Source organism: Protopterus annectens, chromosome 9.part0 (genome assembly GCF_019279795.1).
Source record: "Protopterus annectens isolate FY-2018-M chromosome 9.part0, PAN1.0, whole genome shotgun sequence".
In the NCBI taxonomy this organism is placed as follows: Eukaryota; Metazoa; Chordata; order Ceratodontiformes; family Protopteridae; genus Protopterus; species Protopterus annectens.
The window spans coordinates 537,138,549-537,159,303 of record NC_056743.1 but is presented as its reverse complement, the minus strand read 5'-3'; the positions used below and the strand labels follow the sequence as shown (position 1 = coordinate 537,159,303).

Here is a 20,755-nt window from a genome sequence, read left to right as displayed (position 1 = left end):
GCTCTATCAACACTAGCTGTATTCTGATCTGAAAAAAATATTTTCAAGTTAAGGCAACAACAAATATCCAAAACATCTAATGTAGTCTGATATTGATCACAAAAAAGCTAGGTACAAATCCCAATCCTTTATTTAAAAGTTTATGTTGATCATCAGTTAACACAGTGTTAGATAGATTTAAAACATTGTTACAACCTGTTTCTATTGTTTCAACAAAATTTGAATCAAACCCTCCATTGATTCTGTACCTATGCAGGTTGGTATGTTTCTGCCCCCCTCTATATTTTCTACCCCTTCTAAAGGGATTGTACTGTTGGTTCTTTTCTTGGCAGGTGATTCTGCTAATAGTATACCTTCCCTATCAGTAAGAGAGGACTCATCCCCAGAAGTACTACTGTAAGATTTTTCATTATGTTTTAAGATAGACCTGGGCCTTTTTCTTGTCCTACCCCCACTCATACCCGGACTGAATTCCTTAAATCTAACTGATCTTTGTATTTCAAATGGTCGTCCTCTACTATAGTCCATGACATCCCGGTTGAATTTTTTAACCTTTCTATCCTTGGTAACTTTATCATATGTTGTTAATTGTTTGGACAACTTTGTCACCAAATTTTCATAATTAGTAGATGACATAAATTTTTTACATTCAGAACTTAAATTTCTAACTTCTGATATGTTATTATCAATCGCCCCCTCATAATAGGATGCCAAAATCTTTACAAAGGCCATAGAGCCGTCTTGTACTGCTTGATTCCATTCATTGGTCAACCTCTGTTCAGATCTGCTGACCATCGGACGAAGTCTTATGCGAAGACCTCTAGGAACCATATTCTTAAGCAGATATGCCTTAAATAACCTCAAGTGCCATATATTTGCTCGTAGCCCTTAAAGGCCCTTTTCCAAATTTAAAAACGCCACTTTGGCATCCATGATGTATATTACTATTTGGCTGACTAGAGTTGTTGCTTGGGATAGAATCCAGTCCAAACGGCCTGATATCTTCCCGATCAGCACACAACCCCTCCAAAATATTGTCCAAATCCATTTTTAATAAAAGATATACAAAATTGTCCAAAAAATATATCTCCTGAAGAAAAATCTTCTGTTAGACCAATGAAAATAGTGACCAAGATGAAGGTATCAACAAGGGATGTGTATGAGAATAAAAAATAGGGAGAAGGACAAGAAAAGAGCACAGGCTGTATCTATAAACTTAGTTCAATAATACCTATTACCGACCTATACTCATAAGGACAAATGTCTTTGCACTATATATTCAGGTTTAAACTTAGTTCACAAGTCATAAGTAAACCTGTAAAAATATATATATATACATATATATAGTGTATTGTGTTCACCAGAGAGCCCGAATCCTTGTTAAGTTACAACAATTCTAAATATCAGCCCCACCTGACACCTTATATATTCCCATACAATTTTGTATCTATAGATCAAACTTCCCAAAAATAATTGTTCAAAAAATTATTAATCACAGAATATTTTCTGATAAAGGAAAATAATTTAAAAATCAGTAAACACATTAGCCAAAATGTAGCTGTTGTATAGGATATTCAAATATAATCCTATATGTTCAATTCCATTTAATTTGGACCAAAATGGGCTGTTCGCAACCTGGTTAGAAAAACCAGTATTTCAAGAGGAGAACTAAAAACCACATTCATATATATATTAGCTTAACCTTAGTCAAAATTCAACATGAAATTCAGCAAGATTAATAAATGCAAATGCCTTAATTTAAACAGGTCATATAACTGCATAGAACATAGTGGGAGAGGCCCCAATAAACATGATAGAATCCTTCAAGTTAAATTTAGCCTAAACATTCAGTAAGCATCAGTATATAATGCACAAACATCCAGCAATGAAATGACTTTATGTAAAACATACTATTTGTCGTTGGTAGTAACCAGTTGAAATGATGAAGCATACATACTAAATAAAAACAGTACAAATACTAACTGACAGTGAAAAAATTGCAAACAGGTATTAAATGTCCATCTAAATTAGTATAGACAACATGAAATGTCTCTTAATTGCATGTAGATCCATAGAAACAAAGAGATGATTTATTGATTGTAATAATAAATCATCAACCCAGATCAAATACACACTTGTCGGTTAGATATATAAAAAATCTTTTCCGACCTGTTATTGAAATGTCCAAAAAAAATCATTTCACATTCAAATGCCAGTTTAAATGTCCCAATATAATATGCAATTCACCAATAATGTCCCGGTCCCCAAACAGAAGATGCCTCCTGAATCCAAGTAGTTGGTTTTCCAACGACAGTAAATATAGGCCCATATACGTGTAGATATTTGAAATCCTTAGCAACCCTCTAGAATAGCAGACACCAATCCAAATAAAGCCATAAAAGGTTTCAAAAAGAGAGTTTCAGGGACCAAATACGTTTTCTGTTGAATAAAAAGTCATCCCAAATGAAAATATGAACCTCGTGTAATGAAAATAATGACAGTACCTGAAAACTCCGTTGTCAGCTCTGCGTAACTGATGATCATTCACCACATAAACATCCAAAAAAATCCAAACTCCAATATATCCAAGACGTCTTAAAAAGACAAAAAATGAAAGGTTGTATCATCCAAGGCAAACCAACTGATGAAGTAAATAAAGAATCCAAGGAAGGAGTCCTCTCCTACCGATAGCGAAGACTAAAGACGCCAACAGCGAGAACCAACTATGTAACCAAAACACCACGCCTCGCATGTACAGCATGCACGGCTAACCAATACTAGAAAACACAAAAGGCCAGTATGAATAGTCCAACGCTTTATTGGAAGATACGAAATTGGACATAAAAATAACCCAACAATAAATCCAACATTCAGACCGGTTTCGGCAGTATGCCTTCTTCAGTGAAGGTAAAAAATGTACTAAGAATGAAACATCATACTTATTTATAAAGACAGTCAGTCAATATTATCAACACAGTGTGAATTTAAAACACTTTGCTCAAAGGAGTGTTCACAATGACACATTATAACTTTTCTTGACATTAAATGCTTCACCAAGTACAAGAATTCTGCTTAATTTCTGCCATGAAAAGAAAAGTAAAAAATATACAAGATAATGGTCATACTTTTTCCAAGTTTATTTTTAATTTTCTGGTACTTTCGATATCCTGACAGATATATTTATTTTATGTACTGTTGTCGCCTCACAGTAAGACGTCCTGTTCGATTCTCAGCTAGAGCGTTTTCTGTGTGGAGACATGCGTGAATGGGTGTACCTTCGTTGAAGGTTGTGTGTCAGGGCTGGCAACTCGGCACGTAAAAATCTACTGCCAATCATTAGTGGACCGGAGTTCCGCTGTGGCAACCCCTAACCGGGAAAAGCCGAAAGACACAACAACAACTGTTCCCATCCTTAATGCTGAACCTGAGTATCTCAGAGATGGTAAACATCTGGCAGTGTCCAAATGTTTACTAAGAAGCTCATTTACTAATAACTGTCACATAACTTTCACACTGTTGAACTATTGTTTCCCATAATTGTCTGCAATTTTTTAGCTTAGTTTTTTACCAAAATATAATAACATTTCAGTAACCCAATGCATTATTTTCACATATCTATCTATATACATATCTATCTATATACACATATATATATATATATATATATATATATATATATATATATATATATATAATTTTCTCCCAGCTTTTTTAATTCTGTAAAACATATTGCCTCTTGGGTGTAAACCTACTGCACAGTCCTAGAATTGTTCCTCATACTTCTGTAGCCAAGATACAACATTAGATGATTATGTAATAACCAGGGTTTCACGAAGTGAGGAACTTCTTGTGTAAGATTCAGAAAATGGTAGAGATATCATTATGGCTGTTAAATAAGGTAACCATCTTGACAGTGTGTGTGTGTGTGTGTGTGTGTGTGTGTGTGTGTGTGTGTGTGTGTGTGTGTGTGATGGTGGTGTCCTTTTTACATATGACATGCCGTGCCCTGCCCTTACCAATTGTGTAATAATGTCCCTGTGGCTGGAGCCTATCATCGGCTGTAGCCATAGCTCAGACCTCTCCCTTCTCTGGGTAAATAAGTGAACAAAATACCACTTATTCTCCCACCCGCTCAAAGGGTTGCTGTCAGGGCTGCTTCCATCTGTACTATAGATAGAGTCATATTTTTTTTGTTTGCTTTTGTTTTGCCCGTCTTGCTTTATCCTAATAGAACCTTTTATACTCCCCACCCAAACCATATCCTATTTCCCGCTCATAAACATTGGCCACGGTTAATAGACGTGAAGTATGCTATATTGCCCATTAGTGTCAGTAGCAGTAGTACACAGGCTGAGAATGATTCTCAGACTCATATAGCGTAGTCATGTAATGGTTAAACAACAGGCTATGCAGCACATGCTAATGACTGCAGCAAGGAAATGATGAATAATGTGCAAATTAGCAATATGGTGTGTTCATATGATGGCAGCCAAAATAGCAAACAGATTCACAAGCATGAAGTAGGTACACTGCATCATGGTATTTACCTGTTTTTTTTCTAAACAATTACCATTGGTGTATGTACCCACAATATTGCATGTCATGGTCATTCATGTCAATGTAGGAGGTACAGAGAGCACCTGGCATACCCCCAGCATAGTGGCCAGCAGATTATCAACCATTTCTATGTGGACAGGGAGGCGGTATTTAACCTTCCAAAGCTGTTTCAACCACAAGTGGAACTGAGGGAATGCGCTGTTTGCCTGTTCCCATGGATATCAAGGTAGTCATAGCTTTAATGATCCCAGCTAAAGGGGACTTTTTGATATCAAATGAGGACACAATAGGGATACTTTTGTGTCAGGTTCATGAATCCTGCACTGTTATTCTGCTGCATGTGGAGGATCATGGCTAGATCTCTAGGGCTTTGTAAGAGTGGACCAATACCATGCAGGCATTTTGCAGCATTGTCCCTCTCCCTGCTATTCTAGGAGCCATGGATTGCACATCACCATTAATGCCTCAACTGGTACAGAGTCACTTCTACCTTCTGCCACACCCATCTTCAATCAGCTCATTATCCTACACCACAGGAATGCAAGCATGTGCCTGTAAGTAAGTACACATGAGAAACAGGTAAGATACCAGAACACAAAGCCCCCAAGAACTGTGAATGATGGTCTTAGGAAATCACTTGTTTTGCTCAAACATGAGGAGATGGGTCAGACATGAGGCTGAGGATGCATGGGGAATCCAATGCAGGAGCCATCACCCCGCAACTTTTGAGGTACACATATGTAATTGTACAGAGTTTGCTCTTCCCTGACACTGGACTAGAAATGCACTTCCAGTTGACACTGTGTCCACACCAAAAGTTATTCAGGTAGCACATGATTAAAAACCTCCTCCAAGAAATGAGAACTAGAAAGTGTTAGCATCATCAGAACACTTCCTCTCAACCCTTCTGGTCCCCTGGAATTGTTCACAAACATGCCAGCAGAATCAGAGATAAATGCCTTTTTCTGGTGTTATTGGGCTGGTAACCATTTGCTTATTTTTCTGTACTTAAATGGTACTTAATATGTGTGTTCATCTAACTATTGATTTTGGTGCTTTGGAGTATGTTCTCCTTGGTTCTCTTCTAAAACTAGTCATGGCTAAATAAACCATTCAATTTATGGAAACCAGACACATGCAGCACCTAGGAAGTCCTCAAAGATTCCCTACAAAAAAGAATACAGGAAGTAAACACAATGTCCTGTGCTCATCACCCAAAGCCCTGCTTCTATACTGGGAATTGTGCAGTATTCTGAGAGGTGATCTTTACCTGGCATACAAGATATCACAGCCCCCTGTTTTGACTAACATTTTCCACATCTGCAAAACAAACACCATCAGCACTATTAGATTAAACGACCTACATTTTGCTTATGACAGAAATAGGACATGTTGGAGAGACAGATATGTTTCTCACAGAATTCCCATTCTCTGGAACAGGCTCCCCATCCATTTGAAGCAGAGTTCTTTCCTATCCCTATTTAAACACAACTTGGACCAATGGATGGGTAAATGGGAATTCACCCCTTCTGTGGTGCCTTTGTCTTGACTGGACAGAGGTATTCAGTAAATCACCTCTATATAAATCACAGTTTTGGGTCACATGTGGATTGTATGTCTAGCCTTATAAGGCTCTAGTGGTCATTAGCCTAGTACACACCATGAATCTAATAAGTAAAATATATTGCTGTCTGCATCTTGGATGAAAGAAAGAAGAAGGAATCTTCTGTCATCTAAAGTCCTCAGGATTTGTTTTCAGTATCTACAACTTGGGCTCAAGAATTGTATCTTGTAGCACTCAGATAGCCATAGTATTTTAAAATAGTTCACTTATTCTGGCTTTCAGAAACCTGTACTACCAGAAAAAGTTGGTAATCAGTAAATCACTCAGTGCTAATTAATTGAGTGGTTCGCAGTCATCTTTAATTAACAGAAAATTAACATAATCTGTCAAATAAAGTTGAGAGAAAAAGTGCATTATAGTAGGGTATTTTATAAGTTTGTTGACCTTCATAGTGAGAGTAAATAATCATTTGCCACTTTGTCTAAAAACAAATACATTGATAAAATGCGCACATCTATTTGACTATTCATAACACAATATATACGTCGATTACATACGCATGTGCACAAACGCACCATACAACAGAAGCAGTGTCAGAAATACCAAAACATATACACACACACACACACACACACACACACACACACACACGCACACACACTGTATGTATGGGGTAAATTTATCCCTGCTGAAAATTAGTATAACCATCTCCAAGACTACATTTATCTGGGGACATTGAACCAAGCAATCACCCAGTGTGACAGTATATCAAACATGGATATATATGGACATGTTAATTGTGACTTATTTGACAATAATTATAGCACTATTTTTGTTCTATTTTAGGAAAGTCCTGCTTTGAAACACACCAGATGAACAGCCATCTGCCTGCCCTGATTAATGACACTACAAGCAGTGTGACTGCTGTAGGACTTTCTGGCATATACCATCAGAATGCAGGAAGGACATTGATTTAAAACTATAGTGACTAAAATGTGTAGACATATACAATGTGTGCATGTCACTATAGCAACAATGACCCGTGAGCACAATAATGCAAGCTGATAGGCTGACAAAAGCCATCTAGGTTGAGGAGAAAAGGAAATGAAAGAACAGCATAGTCAAAGGAAAATAAGGCTTCACAGCAGCTCCCGAGTGGAAGAAATGGCCCCATAAGAAAAGCAATATAGTACAAGATAGGCATAGTTGAACTTTATAATTAACGTATATGTGGAAGTGGCTGGATAACTTGAAATATTAAGGTTAAGTCCTTGCATGAGTGAAGCAAGATGCATCTTATAGGAGCTGATGATATATAAATGGGTAAATGTGAATATATGTATCCTCAGTACTACAGCTGGTTTATAGAAACAGAGGATCATATAACCAAATGAAATGCTGCTGATTGTGGCAGCATTTCTATGACTTAAATAAATGTGCTAAAGCAGAATTGAAAGTAGTGACCAAACACATGATGCCAGAGGTCATCAGATTTATAACCCCCACAAATGGCCCTGGAGAAGAATGGAGTACTGCTCACACCAAGGATCCACAAATCTGAATATATGAATGTTGATCATTCTAAGGCCATGGACTATGTGAAAGCCTGGAGTTTTTATTCACACATAAGGACAACTCATTAAAGTGGTGCTAGTCATTATTTATTTGAAATATTTACAAAAAAAGTTGTAAGCTGGATTTATATTGCAACTTTTTTCCATAAGATGTGTATAATATGATGTATTTATTAGTTAAAGGTACTTTCTTTATTTCACAGTTATTTAAAGAAAACTAATGCAGTTCTCTGGAATACATCAAGATACCACATTTCATTGAAAAATTACATTACCTGACTCAGGCACACTGCATCATTTTGATTTTTTATTCTGCTTTGAAAATATATTACTACAGTTCATTTTATTAAGAAATGTAGCTGCTGACACCATCATTATGGCTTTAGTTTTATGAAGGATAGCATTTCCATGGTAAGCCTATGTTATTTAATGCAGTTTTTAAGCATCAAATACCATATGAAAAAGCTTTCAGAAAACAGAAATTCTCTTAGGACATATAAGGGACTTTTAAGAGAGTGAACCTTCTGTTGTTTATTATGTTTGCACTTTATGATCTCCCGTGACACTTTTCAATAGTCATTTCATCATCTTTGAAATGTCACCAAACATATTCCCATCAAATTACAAATGCGGAAGAAAGCAGAATAATGTATTATTAAAATATAATAGAAACAGAAAGCAAAAAACTGAAAAAAAATATTCATAGTTATAGATCGATAGGAACATAAAATAATTTATTTTTCTCCATTATCTTTTGAGGAAAGTTGATTGGAACAAATAAGTATTGTGATTACAAGTTTTAGTACTTGAAGATGCTTAGCTCATCACCTCTTCATGTAAAGGCTTAATTTTTGTCAATTATACACCTGCCTAATGTTATTTAACATAATGCTGCTTAGAAATGTTTTCATTTTATGCCTTTATTTTATAGTGTGAAAGAGATGCCATTCAGTTTTTTGCACAGGATGACTGCACGCCAAGTCCACCGTCTGGCCCCAAAGCCTTCAGTATTCCGCACTCCATAAGGCAGAGGATATGTGCCACATTCGATACACCAAATGCCAAAGGCAAAGACTGGCAGCTTTTAGCACGGAAACTTAACATTGACAGGTAAACTGCAATTAATTATCTTTATTTGCAGAGATGTGAGTACTTCATGTGTTGTCTGTTATCATTGCAATCTAAGCAGCTTTAGTCTCAATAGAAAGGAAATTAAAGTAATTTTTCTTATATCTCAGAATGGTTTATTCATTATGAAGTCATAAAAACTGCATTACAAAGGCCTTGACTTGTCATATGATAGTAAAGGAAGTGACATCTTGAAGGAATATGCGTTAACTTCAATGGTTCAACTGCCACGGTACATCACAGCACAGAGAATCTGCAAGAAATATAACTCAAGTAGCAAAGAACAGATCAAAAATGTCTTACTTGATTGTCTTCATAAAGAACAGTCAAATGCCTTATTAGACTGTTTTCATGATGCAAAATTAATATATAGTAGTGCTGTAAAGATAGTCTTTGTTATTAACAAGTGTAAACTAAACTACCTGCAACAGGAAGTATCACACTTTACTGTACCTATTCCGTTCTAAACCATGAATATGAAACAATAGTCATACCTCTAAAAAAATTGCCAAATGGCTTCTTTTTAATAATTTATTTTAGGACATGAAAGCTCAGATTTTTAAATATTGTTTTGTTAAACAAGCAAGATATACTAGCCAGAAGTGTTTCTGTTCAACAGTGACATAGAATGCTTGATCGTTTTAATAATCTGAGCAGCATATTATGTGTATGAATGATGAGGGATTAAAACATAATAGGATATAGCTTGTTTGCAGCTCGTTACTTAACAATATAAGCCAAAGTGATAAGAACATGCTGTTCTAGATCAGACTGTGTTGAATGCAGAGTGAGTAGGCCGTGAAACTGAAGGAAAAAAGTGTGACAATCATCTTTTTCAAGGTGAACAAAGCTCCTCATACCTCCAAGGCAATGGATTCAATCCATCCTCCTTTCTGTTCTTCGGCTTGTTCTCTCCACATTTGACTAGTATAATTTTAAATTTCTTCACAGAGTTATTTGTCTCAAAGTGAATATACAAATTTCCTGTCACGGTTATTACTGAACAAAAATCAGTACTTTTTACCTTAGCAGATTGCAAACTAAATATTACATCTCTCACACAATTTCAGTTCTTTAGACACAGACTGAAATCTTATTTGCAAAGGCAACATACATATATTTTACCTTCAAGAGTTTGTTAAACTAGTAAACCATCCACTAAATGTCCCATCCCTCCAGAATCTTCTCCAACCCTATCGCACCACCAGACCACTAAGATCCAGCAATCAAAATCACTTGCAAATCACTAAAGTCAATAACTCTGCTGGTGAAGCACTATTCTCTTGCACCATAGCCAAGTTATGGAACTCCCTCCCACCCACAATTACCTCCATACCATCATGCACCCACTTCAAAACTTTACAAAAATCGTACCTAAAAACATGTTGGCTATGCCCCTGCAATTCCCACTCTAATATCACCCTCCCATCAACCACTACCTTTCTCTCCACTCCACTAACTACCTTGATTATAGCAAGCTCAGATGCTCATAAGCCTAGTACTTATTATACAGCAGGAACTTCTCATTGTAACATTTGTTAATGTCTGTTATGTACTTCACAGATAAAGATTCTAGTTGTCTACTGATGTACTATGTTCTTCATCTGTAAATATGTTGTAAGTAATTGCTATGTTAAATTGTTAATCGCTATGTAATCCAATGTAACTACTGTCTGTTTATTTTACTGTGGAGCTTTTCCCCCAGGGCCTCCGCTGAAAATGGACCTACGTCCAGTCGGACACTCCCGGTCAACAAATTTAAATAAATAAATAAATAAATTTTTTGATTTTTAAGTCAAAAACATTGTACAGCTTAGAGCCAAACTAAATGAATTCAGGTTTTATAATTAATTGGAACAGCAAAGTATGCATGGTTCATGAAACATCTGAAAAGTACAAGGGAGACTGTAGTCTGTTTAACAGCAAGGCAGATTATTCATGAGCTCCCTTACTTTATGTAAAACTACTGATTACAAAAGAAACAAGTCCATCCTTTAGCCTAAATGTTGGCTACACTACTTATCTGTATAATATATTGCACTTTCCTCTGTCCATTCTATATTTCACTGCCCTGTCAAGACATTCAGCATTCTCTTTACTAGATATTCTGTGTCTGTGTCTCTTTCTCTCTCTCTCTCACACATCAAACTAGTATTGAGTATAATTTCTTTGTTACTAAGATAACAATTTAGTTAACATTTGTGTTTCTACCAGTGAGGGTATTTCTACAAGAGGCAGGGTATCTTCTTCTTACCACCAGCCCATTAATGATAAATTTAACCCTTAAAGAAGGGGTTACAAGTCATCTCAGCACCCCGACAATGACCAGAAGAGTGAGTACCAATATAAGCAATTTGCAAATCATTTGTCCTCATTTTTTATTTTAAATTTTCATGACAATAATTTTAAAATATAGTGGTGCTGCGGTAGCGTTGTCGTCTCAGAGCAAGACGCTGTCCGGTTCTATTCTCAGCTAGAGCATCTTCTGCGTGGAGACATGCGTGAATGGGCGTACCTTCGGTGAAGGTTGTGCATCAGGCCTGGCAAGCCAGTACATAAAAATCAACTGCCAATCATTAGCGGACCGGAGTTCCGCTGTGGCGACCCCTAACCAGGAAAAGCCGAAAGGCACAAACAAACAATAAAATAAAAAATATAGCCTCCCAGCATTCATGAACTTTAGGCAAATGTACTTCATTAATGCATTAGATGTATGAAATAATTAAAGTAATTACCCTACAACTTCCCATTAAAATGAGTGGCACTTAAAGCTTTGAAGTAAGGTGTCATGCTTGTTCATTACAATGATGTCTCACTTCACTTATATCGAATAGTAATAGGTCATGGCTAGCCAGACAATGTGCTATACATGTTCTTTTTTGTGAAGTTGTTTGGATCAACTGATTTCAGTGCTTACCAGGTGATCTTTAGCTGTTTTACCAAAGGCGTAAGAGGGGAGCCAGGTGTCCTTATCTTCAGAGAGAGTTTTCTCTTTTTAGATATATTTATTATAATACATATTATTTCTAGTCATTTATTTATTTATTTGGTTTTGTTTACAGGGAAAGTCTGACTGTGTAATACCCATTTTCAGTGGAGGCTGAGGAAAAAGTCTCCATTTGCTTACATTGCATTATACTAGGTTGCAGTCAAAAACAGTGTAGTTACATTTCTATTTACATTTATACACAAACAATAGTTACATTTCTATTTACATTTATACACAAATAATAGCTAAATTTCTATTTACATTTATACACAAACAGTAGTTACATTTATACATATACATTGTATGATTTTACAGAGGTGGAAGTTACTAAATAGAAAGCAAACGTGTGACTTAGTGGATTGTGCAGGCAGCAGTTATATATATAAAATTGTTTTGTCATTTCAGTAAGAGGTTGAGCATATTACGTTTATGAGTATTTGATTAGCATTGTACAGTGAAAAAGTTTTAACCCTGTGATGAGCATATACAGGACCAGGATTGGTTAAGCTGCTGTTTAAGCAGTGGTTTAAAACTATTGAGTTTGTCGGGGAGTTTTGTTTGTGTGGGGATACTATTTCATAGTTTAAGAATGTACTCGGAGTAGAGGAAGTCTCCTTTAACATTATTTGACTTATTTGTAAGTAATAAGAATTTGTTGCTAGAATAGAGGTCCCTTGCTGGACAGTAGGGTAGTAATAAGTTTTGTAGTGTAGGGCATTTTTCTGGATGGTGAATGAGTTTGTATGCTGTAGTCAGTTATGAATATGTTTGACAGTTGTGCAGTTCAATTCAAATATAGTCAGGACTCACAGCATATTTGTGGACATTGATATCTGCACACTGCCTGCAGCAGAAATCCATGCATCCATTCTTTCATTCCTTCCTTCATTATTAATTTATTTGCATATTACAACAAAAGTAGTGTGAGAGTTATGAAGTTTTATCATCAATTTGAATGATGAGCATTGCCGTTATCATCATTTCATCCACTTTTTTCACAGTCATCAATGAATTACAAAAAGACGGGTCTGTGTTTTGGCAGGCAAGCAGTATGAAACCAAAGTGCAAATACATAATTCCTGTTAAATGATCACTGATATGTGTTATTGTGGCCATGATTTGTATGACTTTCTTCAGAGTGAGATGTGATGGCTGCACACAGAAAGGATATTACTGTGGCCATTGTTTTCCAATTTTTTTTACAAATATCAGAGGGTCAGAGGATGTACAAACAAGTGTTCATTCTGGGGTGAGGAAAGTAAGGGGCAAGTGCATGATCACTGCTATATGTATATATCTGTGTGTACTTGTCAGAGCAGCAGAGTATGTGTAGCAATAATTTAAAATGCATTACTGTGGCTGTTGCATACAGAAAGTGGATATCATTTTTGAAGGGCTGGCTATGTGTAAACAGAAATGATAATCATATTATCACTTTTAATGATCTTTGGTGTGGCTTCACAGGGTGAAGATTATATTTGCCTCAGAGCTTCAAGCTGAAATACATTATGCCCAATATTATTTCTTTAACTTTCTACACAATTTGACATCTGAAGTGTACACAGAAAGTGGTTATATTTTTAGGGTAGCCTCTGTTAGATGATCATTGATAAGGCTTACAAAGAAGGAAGTACTTTTCTAAACAGATCAGCAGGTTAAAAATGTGTTACTGAAGCCGTTATTTCCTTCACATTCATAAGTGTTAGAGGTTTGTAGAGCAACGGACTGCCTTTGTGGGGGGGGGGGGGTATAACTAGCTGTTTATTAAATCAAAAGGTACTTATAAAATCACTATTAGGCAGTCATTAATATAAGCTGCCAGGGAATGGAGTGCATGTCAGGCAGAGCAGTAAGCCAAAATAAATTAACGTGTTATGATTTCTTAACTTGCATCACAATCATATGGAAGTCTACAAAGCTATCTAAGTCTATCTCATAGGGGTTGGAGGAAGACCATATGTGAAAGAACTGGACATGGATACTGTATTGTTATTACAGGAGAGATTACTAGATAGTCTATATCATTGGGATTGGTTTAAATATTCTGTTTGAAAACAAAGAATTTTCCTTTCTTATAAATTATAAGGCTGGGCTTGAGGTTCTTACATATATCAAACAATGTTCTAGAGTACAGCAAGACTGTGCAAGAAGGACTTGAACTTGTCACTGATGAGGAGTTTTCAAGTTCCAAGAAAAACTATAATTTCTTGAAATTTTAGCATGAATGCTAAAAGCCAGACCTTGTAGGATAATTAACTGCACATCCTGAAAATATTTAATAATGCAAAAGCATCCCTTCCAATCAGTCTTCAATACATAGAAAATAAAATGAGTCTAGCCAGGCATTTTAAACTGCTTGGAACAGTAACCTTGGTTATTTCCTTTGGAAAATGTGAAACCATTTCACCCATTTGATGATAACTCTAGTGTAGGATCAGGGGGATATGCAGAACTCAATGCAAGGTCTTACCGTGGCCTTAAATAAAGGTAACTCAACCTTGAGGTTCCTACTGTTAAGTGCTAGTAGGATGATGTTCATGTCATAAAAGTATTTCTAGTAATCATTTGCAATTTCATATAGTTACTAAAGTAAATGCAGAGGTCACAATTATTTCCCATCAGCCAAAACTTGATTATCAATATCAGAGTTCATGAGCTTCAGATCACATATGCGGTACCTCTTAGAAACTTAGAATATGTTCTTATTCAGCTAAATAATGTTTCACTTGACATGCTATTTTTGCATCATTTTTATCACTAGAATGGCAAAATAATGATTTTTATACAAAAAGTGGCACATAATAGAACCACATGATGCTAATTTTCAAACATCTTATAAGCAGAGACCTGGAGAGAAAAAAGCTCCTCAGGCAATTCCATTATACAGAGTATTAACAATTGGCAGACAAGTATGTGAGTTGTTACAAACAAGGTTTTAAACAGTTAGGAACATAGTTGTATAGAATGTTTTTTCAGTGTTGGACAGGAAGATGGATGTTGGATAATTTTATAGATGGTAAGAAGTGTATATGTTAGCTGATGTGGCAGTTCTAACCAATTTAGGCTTTTCAGTGCTATACAGTGGTGGGTTCTAAAAGGGGTATGTGCTGCAAATTTATCAACTTTGTTATAGCATCGTTCAAGTTTTAATTTTTGTGAAGCCTAGAGGTTACTAAGGATGGGAGCACCATAAAGAGTACTGGGTGGTAGATAAGTAGTAGCTAGTGTAGTTTTATTTGCATTGGTGAGAATGTTTTTGGTTCTGTAAAGCATCCATACATTTTGATGAGTTTTTCTTATGCAATTTTCTATGTGCAGGTTGAATGAATGTAGGATTTTCATTCACTATCACCATTAATAGTTTGCTATGAGATGTGACTTCAGTGATTGTATTATCAAGAGAGGACTTTAAATTTTGTTTTTTCATGAGAGAGGGATTTGGGGAAAAAGTAGTAGCTTTGTCTTTTTTGGGGTGAACATGAGTTGTGAGTTACAAAGCCATGTTTCAGTGGCTGTTAAAGCTTCCTGAGTAATTTTTTGGAGGTGTACCATATTGTCAGATGTGCAAATGAGAGTGGAACTAACTGCATATTGTATTCAGATGCCCTGTTTTGTGGAAGTATAGAGGCTGTTGGTGAAAATGTTAGAGGAGGGGACCAAGGACAGAGCTTTGTGGTGCACCAGTGGTGACTGAGAGGTAATGAGAGAGCATGGAGTGCCATTTTACTTACTGATACCTATTGGGCAGGTAGCTTTTGAACCACAGAATGGTGGACTGAGACAGACCTACTAAGGACATTTGAAGTAAAAGTCTGCTGTGACAAACTATGTCAAAGGCTTTAAACAAGTCTAGAAATAAGGAAAAGACAGGTCTGACATTATCTCTAGGTAAATTAATTTAATGTCAATGTAACTTTTAATTTTTGCATTAAGGGATATAAGCTAAGATGGATGGCTTATTCAGAATTAATAGCAGGAAAGACAAGAGAATTCACTGTGGATAATCATTAGCAGTTGAAGTATAACACCTGATTTTTAAAGCCAGTTAATTTGCTGTCTCCCATGTGATGAGATGAGCCACATGTGTCTGTACTGCAGGGTACGTTAAACCCATCAAAAGTGGTTCTTCAGACTACATGATTATCAGCATTCAGTGTACCTGCCACTCATGCAGGAGCCTACAAATGTAACTAGACTGGGTGCTTCCCAAAATGTGCCCCAAATTAGGGTGACCTACCAGTATATAAGAGAGAACCACTGGATCAGTAAAGCACAAATCTCTTGCCAAGCAGCTCAACAAAGAAGTAACTACAAAAACCTTTGTCCTCATCTCATGAAATTCCTAGCTTCTCTGACATAACATCATGGCAGACTGGTTAATGAACAATAGTACATGGAGTCATGCTTTGATTTAATTATGATATGACAAAATACAAAGGAGTCACACACCTGCTGATTCAGTGAAACCACCTACAACTAATACTGAGTGGCAGGTAATAATTTAATCTGCACTAAGCCTTTAACTTTTCACTGCACATAGCAGTGAGAGAGACACACTCTGTAAAATAATACATGCTTCCACTTTTTATTTAATATATATATATATATATATATATATATACATCTATTATATATATATATATATATATATATATATATATATATATATATATATATATATCTATATCTACAATACATATATCTATCTATCTATCTATCTATATATATATATATATATATATATATATATATATTACATTCAGGAACCAGCAGATAAATGCTACCTGTAACTCCCAAAACTTTGGAAGACAGATTTCCAGAGAAAACTCGTAGCCCTTTACAATCTCTATGTATCCCTAAGATCTGTGTTTCCATGGTATTCTTTTTGTCTGCACCAACCTCTTCCTTCCATAATTATCAGTTTCGTTATATTGTTTCTTTTCATTATACCTACTATGCTTTTTAACCTTCCCTAAGACAAAAAAAAAAACATAAGTCTACTTTGTGCATAGACAAATTACTTCCCTAGCCATAACCCCTTGGCTGGTCTGCCTTCAACATGCCATGAGTATGCAAATCACTCTGTATCAATGGTGTTCACATGGGTATGTGCTTTTTTATTTCAGAAGCCTTACTGGAACTGGCATCCCGAACTGTATGTGATCATTAATTCTACTGCACTGCTAGGCATGTCTGTAGTCTTCACTTTCACATACCTCAGCCATGTCAGACAGCCACTGTATTTTTGGTACTTGAGCTCCTCGATGGAGACATAGACATCCTCTTCAACAAATTACATGCTTGTGAATCAGACAAAATTTGAATTTGTTGGGTTCAATATTCCTATTTCATTTTAGTATTAAGCACACAGTATAAAGTATTACTTGTATGCCTTAATATCTTAAGTAAACATTAAAACACTTTCTTCTACTCATTATTGTTGTTATTTTGTTCATCCATTTATTTGTGGATTCATTAATTCATTTTTTCCCAATTAGTCCATCTTGGTTTTTCAGGTATCCTGTGGAAAATCACAACACTCACTGGAACAGAGAAACTAACGCTGGAAATGAAGCCAGACAGTCCAGCACAGGTTGTGTGTTCCCACTTCCACATGGCATGTACATCTTTGAGTAATTTGAATTATTGCAAGGATAGTGACTTGAATGAATAGAAACTCACCTACAGCAAGTTGTTGGGATGTGAGAAACTAGAGCAACCAACAAAAGCCCATAGTACATAAAGAAGTCAATAGAGAATACACTCCAGCCAAGAACAAAATTGGAGAACAAGGCAGTTAGAAACACCAGTGCTAAACACATTACTTTTCTACTATATTGTTTTTATTTGAAGAATATAAATTGGGTTTAGTTTGATTAATAAAAAAAATATTCATAATAAAACTATTACAGGGACAGGTCAGCAAAGTATGTACTCATTCAAAGTATTGTAGAATGATTGCATAGCAGTTTTATAAAACTGTTTCCTAAGATGTTATTGTTATCAATATTAATAAATTACCTTTTTCTTATTCTTTCAGAAACTTGTCATATTTTGCAACGCAGCAGAGTCCATCTTCTGTAATACTGGACCTGTGGGAAGCCCGACACCAATATGATGGTGATTTGGACTCTTTGGCCTGTGCCCTTGAAGAAATAGGACGGATACAGTCAAAGCTATGTATCACCTCAGAACCTCAGACTGATGAAACAGACTTTAACTACAGCAAAGAAAATGGACTTCAGTAGCTCCTAGACCTACAGACTATGGCCGGCTTTTGTCTCTTTCTCATACCTGCACAATCCCTTTCATAAATGGAGTGGGAAAAAGCAGATAACGTGTACTGCTTTCCGACAGATTTTTTTTTCCTTCCACCACTGTATTTTAAACTATTATCAGATTACTTAAACTCTGACTTTCTATGAAAGTCATCTTTTTAACATACATGAAATATAAGTAATATTAAAAGGTGAATAATGGCACAGAGAAAATGCACTAGCCTTCACTGCAAGTAAATGGCAGCATCACCCATTTTCTAGAACCTTCTTTACACAGTCTGATAACAAATGGATTCTCAAACAAGCATGTACTGTTTAAATGTTCATTGAAATAGAGTGTGGTATAATATAGCCCTTTGTTACCTCCACATGCAAATCCAAACACCACGCCAGAAAGAGCAGCAGCAGATGGTTAAGTCCTAATTTTTAGAGGGTTGGGAGGCTACATGTCATTGTTTCAAACAGAAGTGCTTAATTATATTTTTGGCTGCTGCATTCACACTGGACTGAAGCAGAATTTGTTATTTTTTTGTCAGATTCTTCAGGTTTCTTGATAAGAGATTATGAACATTTTCTTGTGTCCTTTTTCTTTCAAAAGTCAGCTATGTAAAACAAGCTATAGTTACACCTGTTTACCATGAAGTGTATGCAGAATACAATATATTAGCACTTTAAGGCAGAGCTGTAGCAAAAGAATTTAGTACTGTTGGCAGCAGCATGCCCATAAGTAACCCCATTGTCTATAAGCAAATTGTAATGGCAACTATTTAGCAACAGCTTGTAAACTGTCAAATGAATAAATTGGCAAATTTACAAGCTATCATTAGGCAGTAGAAAAGGTGACAGCTTACAAGCTGTCATTAAACAATAATGATCTCATAACTGAAAGGTTGTAAGCTTCCCATTGTTGTTTTGTTAAACATTTACTCTATCCTTGCTATGGTATTGTTTTAATGTAAGACTGTTGGTCATTACATTTGAAATGGAAGCACTTAAAATGGGTTTGGGGTTTCTGTGAGTTGCTGATTTCTAAACTCTTGACAAATGTTCAAAAAAATGCCATTTGCATAGAATAATTATCCCCACATATCTGTTAAACCTGACAGCATGGACACAATACCATCACCATCAGGTGACATTGTTTTTGTGGGGGGGGGTCTCTTCACAGCGATGGGGGATTCTCTATGAATGGTCTATGTCCTGCCTTGAAGTACGCTTTTTATTTAAACTCTCAGTGTTACACCTCCCACATGAAGAGGATATGTGTTGTACCACCCTGCATGTGGAAAATGGACCTTAGGAGTCAATTTTCTCATCACTACTATGGTTTGATTTTCAAGTTACAACAATGCTTTACATAACAGAATTTTCTTAATTAAAATATTTGATGCTAATTTAACTGTTATTAACAAGTAATTGAAATGAGCCAGTATGAACCATTTATTTCCACATTCCAGATTTATATTTATAGTATAGACTAGCAAATTATCCCTTTTATTTGTGGGGTTAAAATAGCAGACAAGAAGAAACTCCACTTGGACACCAGGAGAATAATTTTACAATCCAAAGAGACTGTGACAGATTGACAGGACAGAACTTGAGAGCATGGAACTGTAAGACAGAAATCTTATCCATTTATTCACTATGGGGCAGAGTACCAAGGATTAGTCTAGATAAAATCACCTAGCAGATCTAGGAGTCTCTCTGTCTTTGATACTCTCCCTGTGGGAGGAATAAAGATGCCTTTTTGGAGTTTCAAGTAGTTTATTCAGTTATTTAAGTAGGTTGATGGATGAGGGAGGGTACCAGAGAGAGGGGAAGATAGTTTCCTAGATCTGCTAGCTAAATGATTTTATCTGGCCTTGGTACTCTGTTTCTTGTTAGTCCTGTCACCCTCTGAATCACAGGTGGGATACCAGACTATACTCAAGCCCTCTGGATTACCTCTGTTTTCACTTATCCACTATAGCAGGCAAAGTATATTTGTGAGGTTCAAAATTCTATATAATCCCTTCAGTTATGACAGGTTTCCCATTAAAATGTATCTGAATAGCAGACTCTCTTTTAGTATACTGATGCTCTTATTAAAGTCAGTATATCTAATGATATTGTAACTCATTTAATGTGTATGTAATAAATGAGATTGTATACTATGACTGATACAGGTTTCATAGACACACACATCATACTTTAAAATGTTTGATTTCATACATTAATTATCCGTTTACTTCATCGCTGGTATTGCTAATCCATTCATGCAAAATATTAGAGGTTTCCTCCTCTCCCTAACACTGAATTTTGTGTCTGCGTACATTTGTGATTAGGATAGATGTTGTTTGTTTCAACTCATAGCCAATAATGTGTGAGGGACGTATGCATCAGGATGATGAAATACAAAGAAAATATATATATTTTATATGATGATGTTTCTATGGTGCCCTATTAGAATCTCAAGAATACATAAAGCAAGTCCTAAAACTCAGAAAAATTAAATGTGATTCTGTACATGAACCATTAAAATGCCACAACACATAAAATCTATTTTTTCTGCCGCTACTTAAACAAACTGACCCAAAACCACTGTATATCATAGATCTGTAAATCCTCTGATCTCCCAGATACATTCATTTTCTTTTGCATATTCCAAGTTTATGTCTCGGAGCAT

General features: G+C 35.9%; 1 protein-coding gene across 1 annotated transcript in view; it reads left to right on the top strand.

Moving 5' to 3' along the window:
• Positions 1-20,386, top strand: part of UNC5D (unc-5 netrin receptor D) — a 3,101,373-nt gene extending 3,080,987 nt beyond the window's left edge. Inside the window, exons 16-17 of the mRNA XM_044083087.1 lie at positions 8,627-8,805; positions 17,853-20,386. Of these exons, the coding sequence (XP_043939022.1) occupies positions 8,627-8,805; positions 17,853-18,060 (387 nt within the window). The 3' untranslated portion in view covers positions 18,061-20,386. The remainder of the gene's footprint in view (positions 1-8,626; positions 8,806-17,852) is intronic.
• Positions 20,387-20,755: the final 369 nt, after the last annotated feature.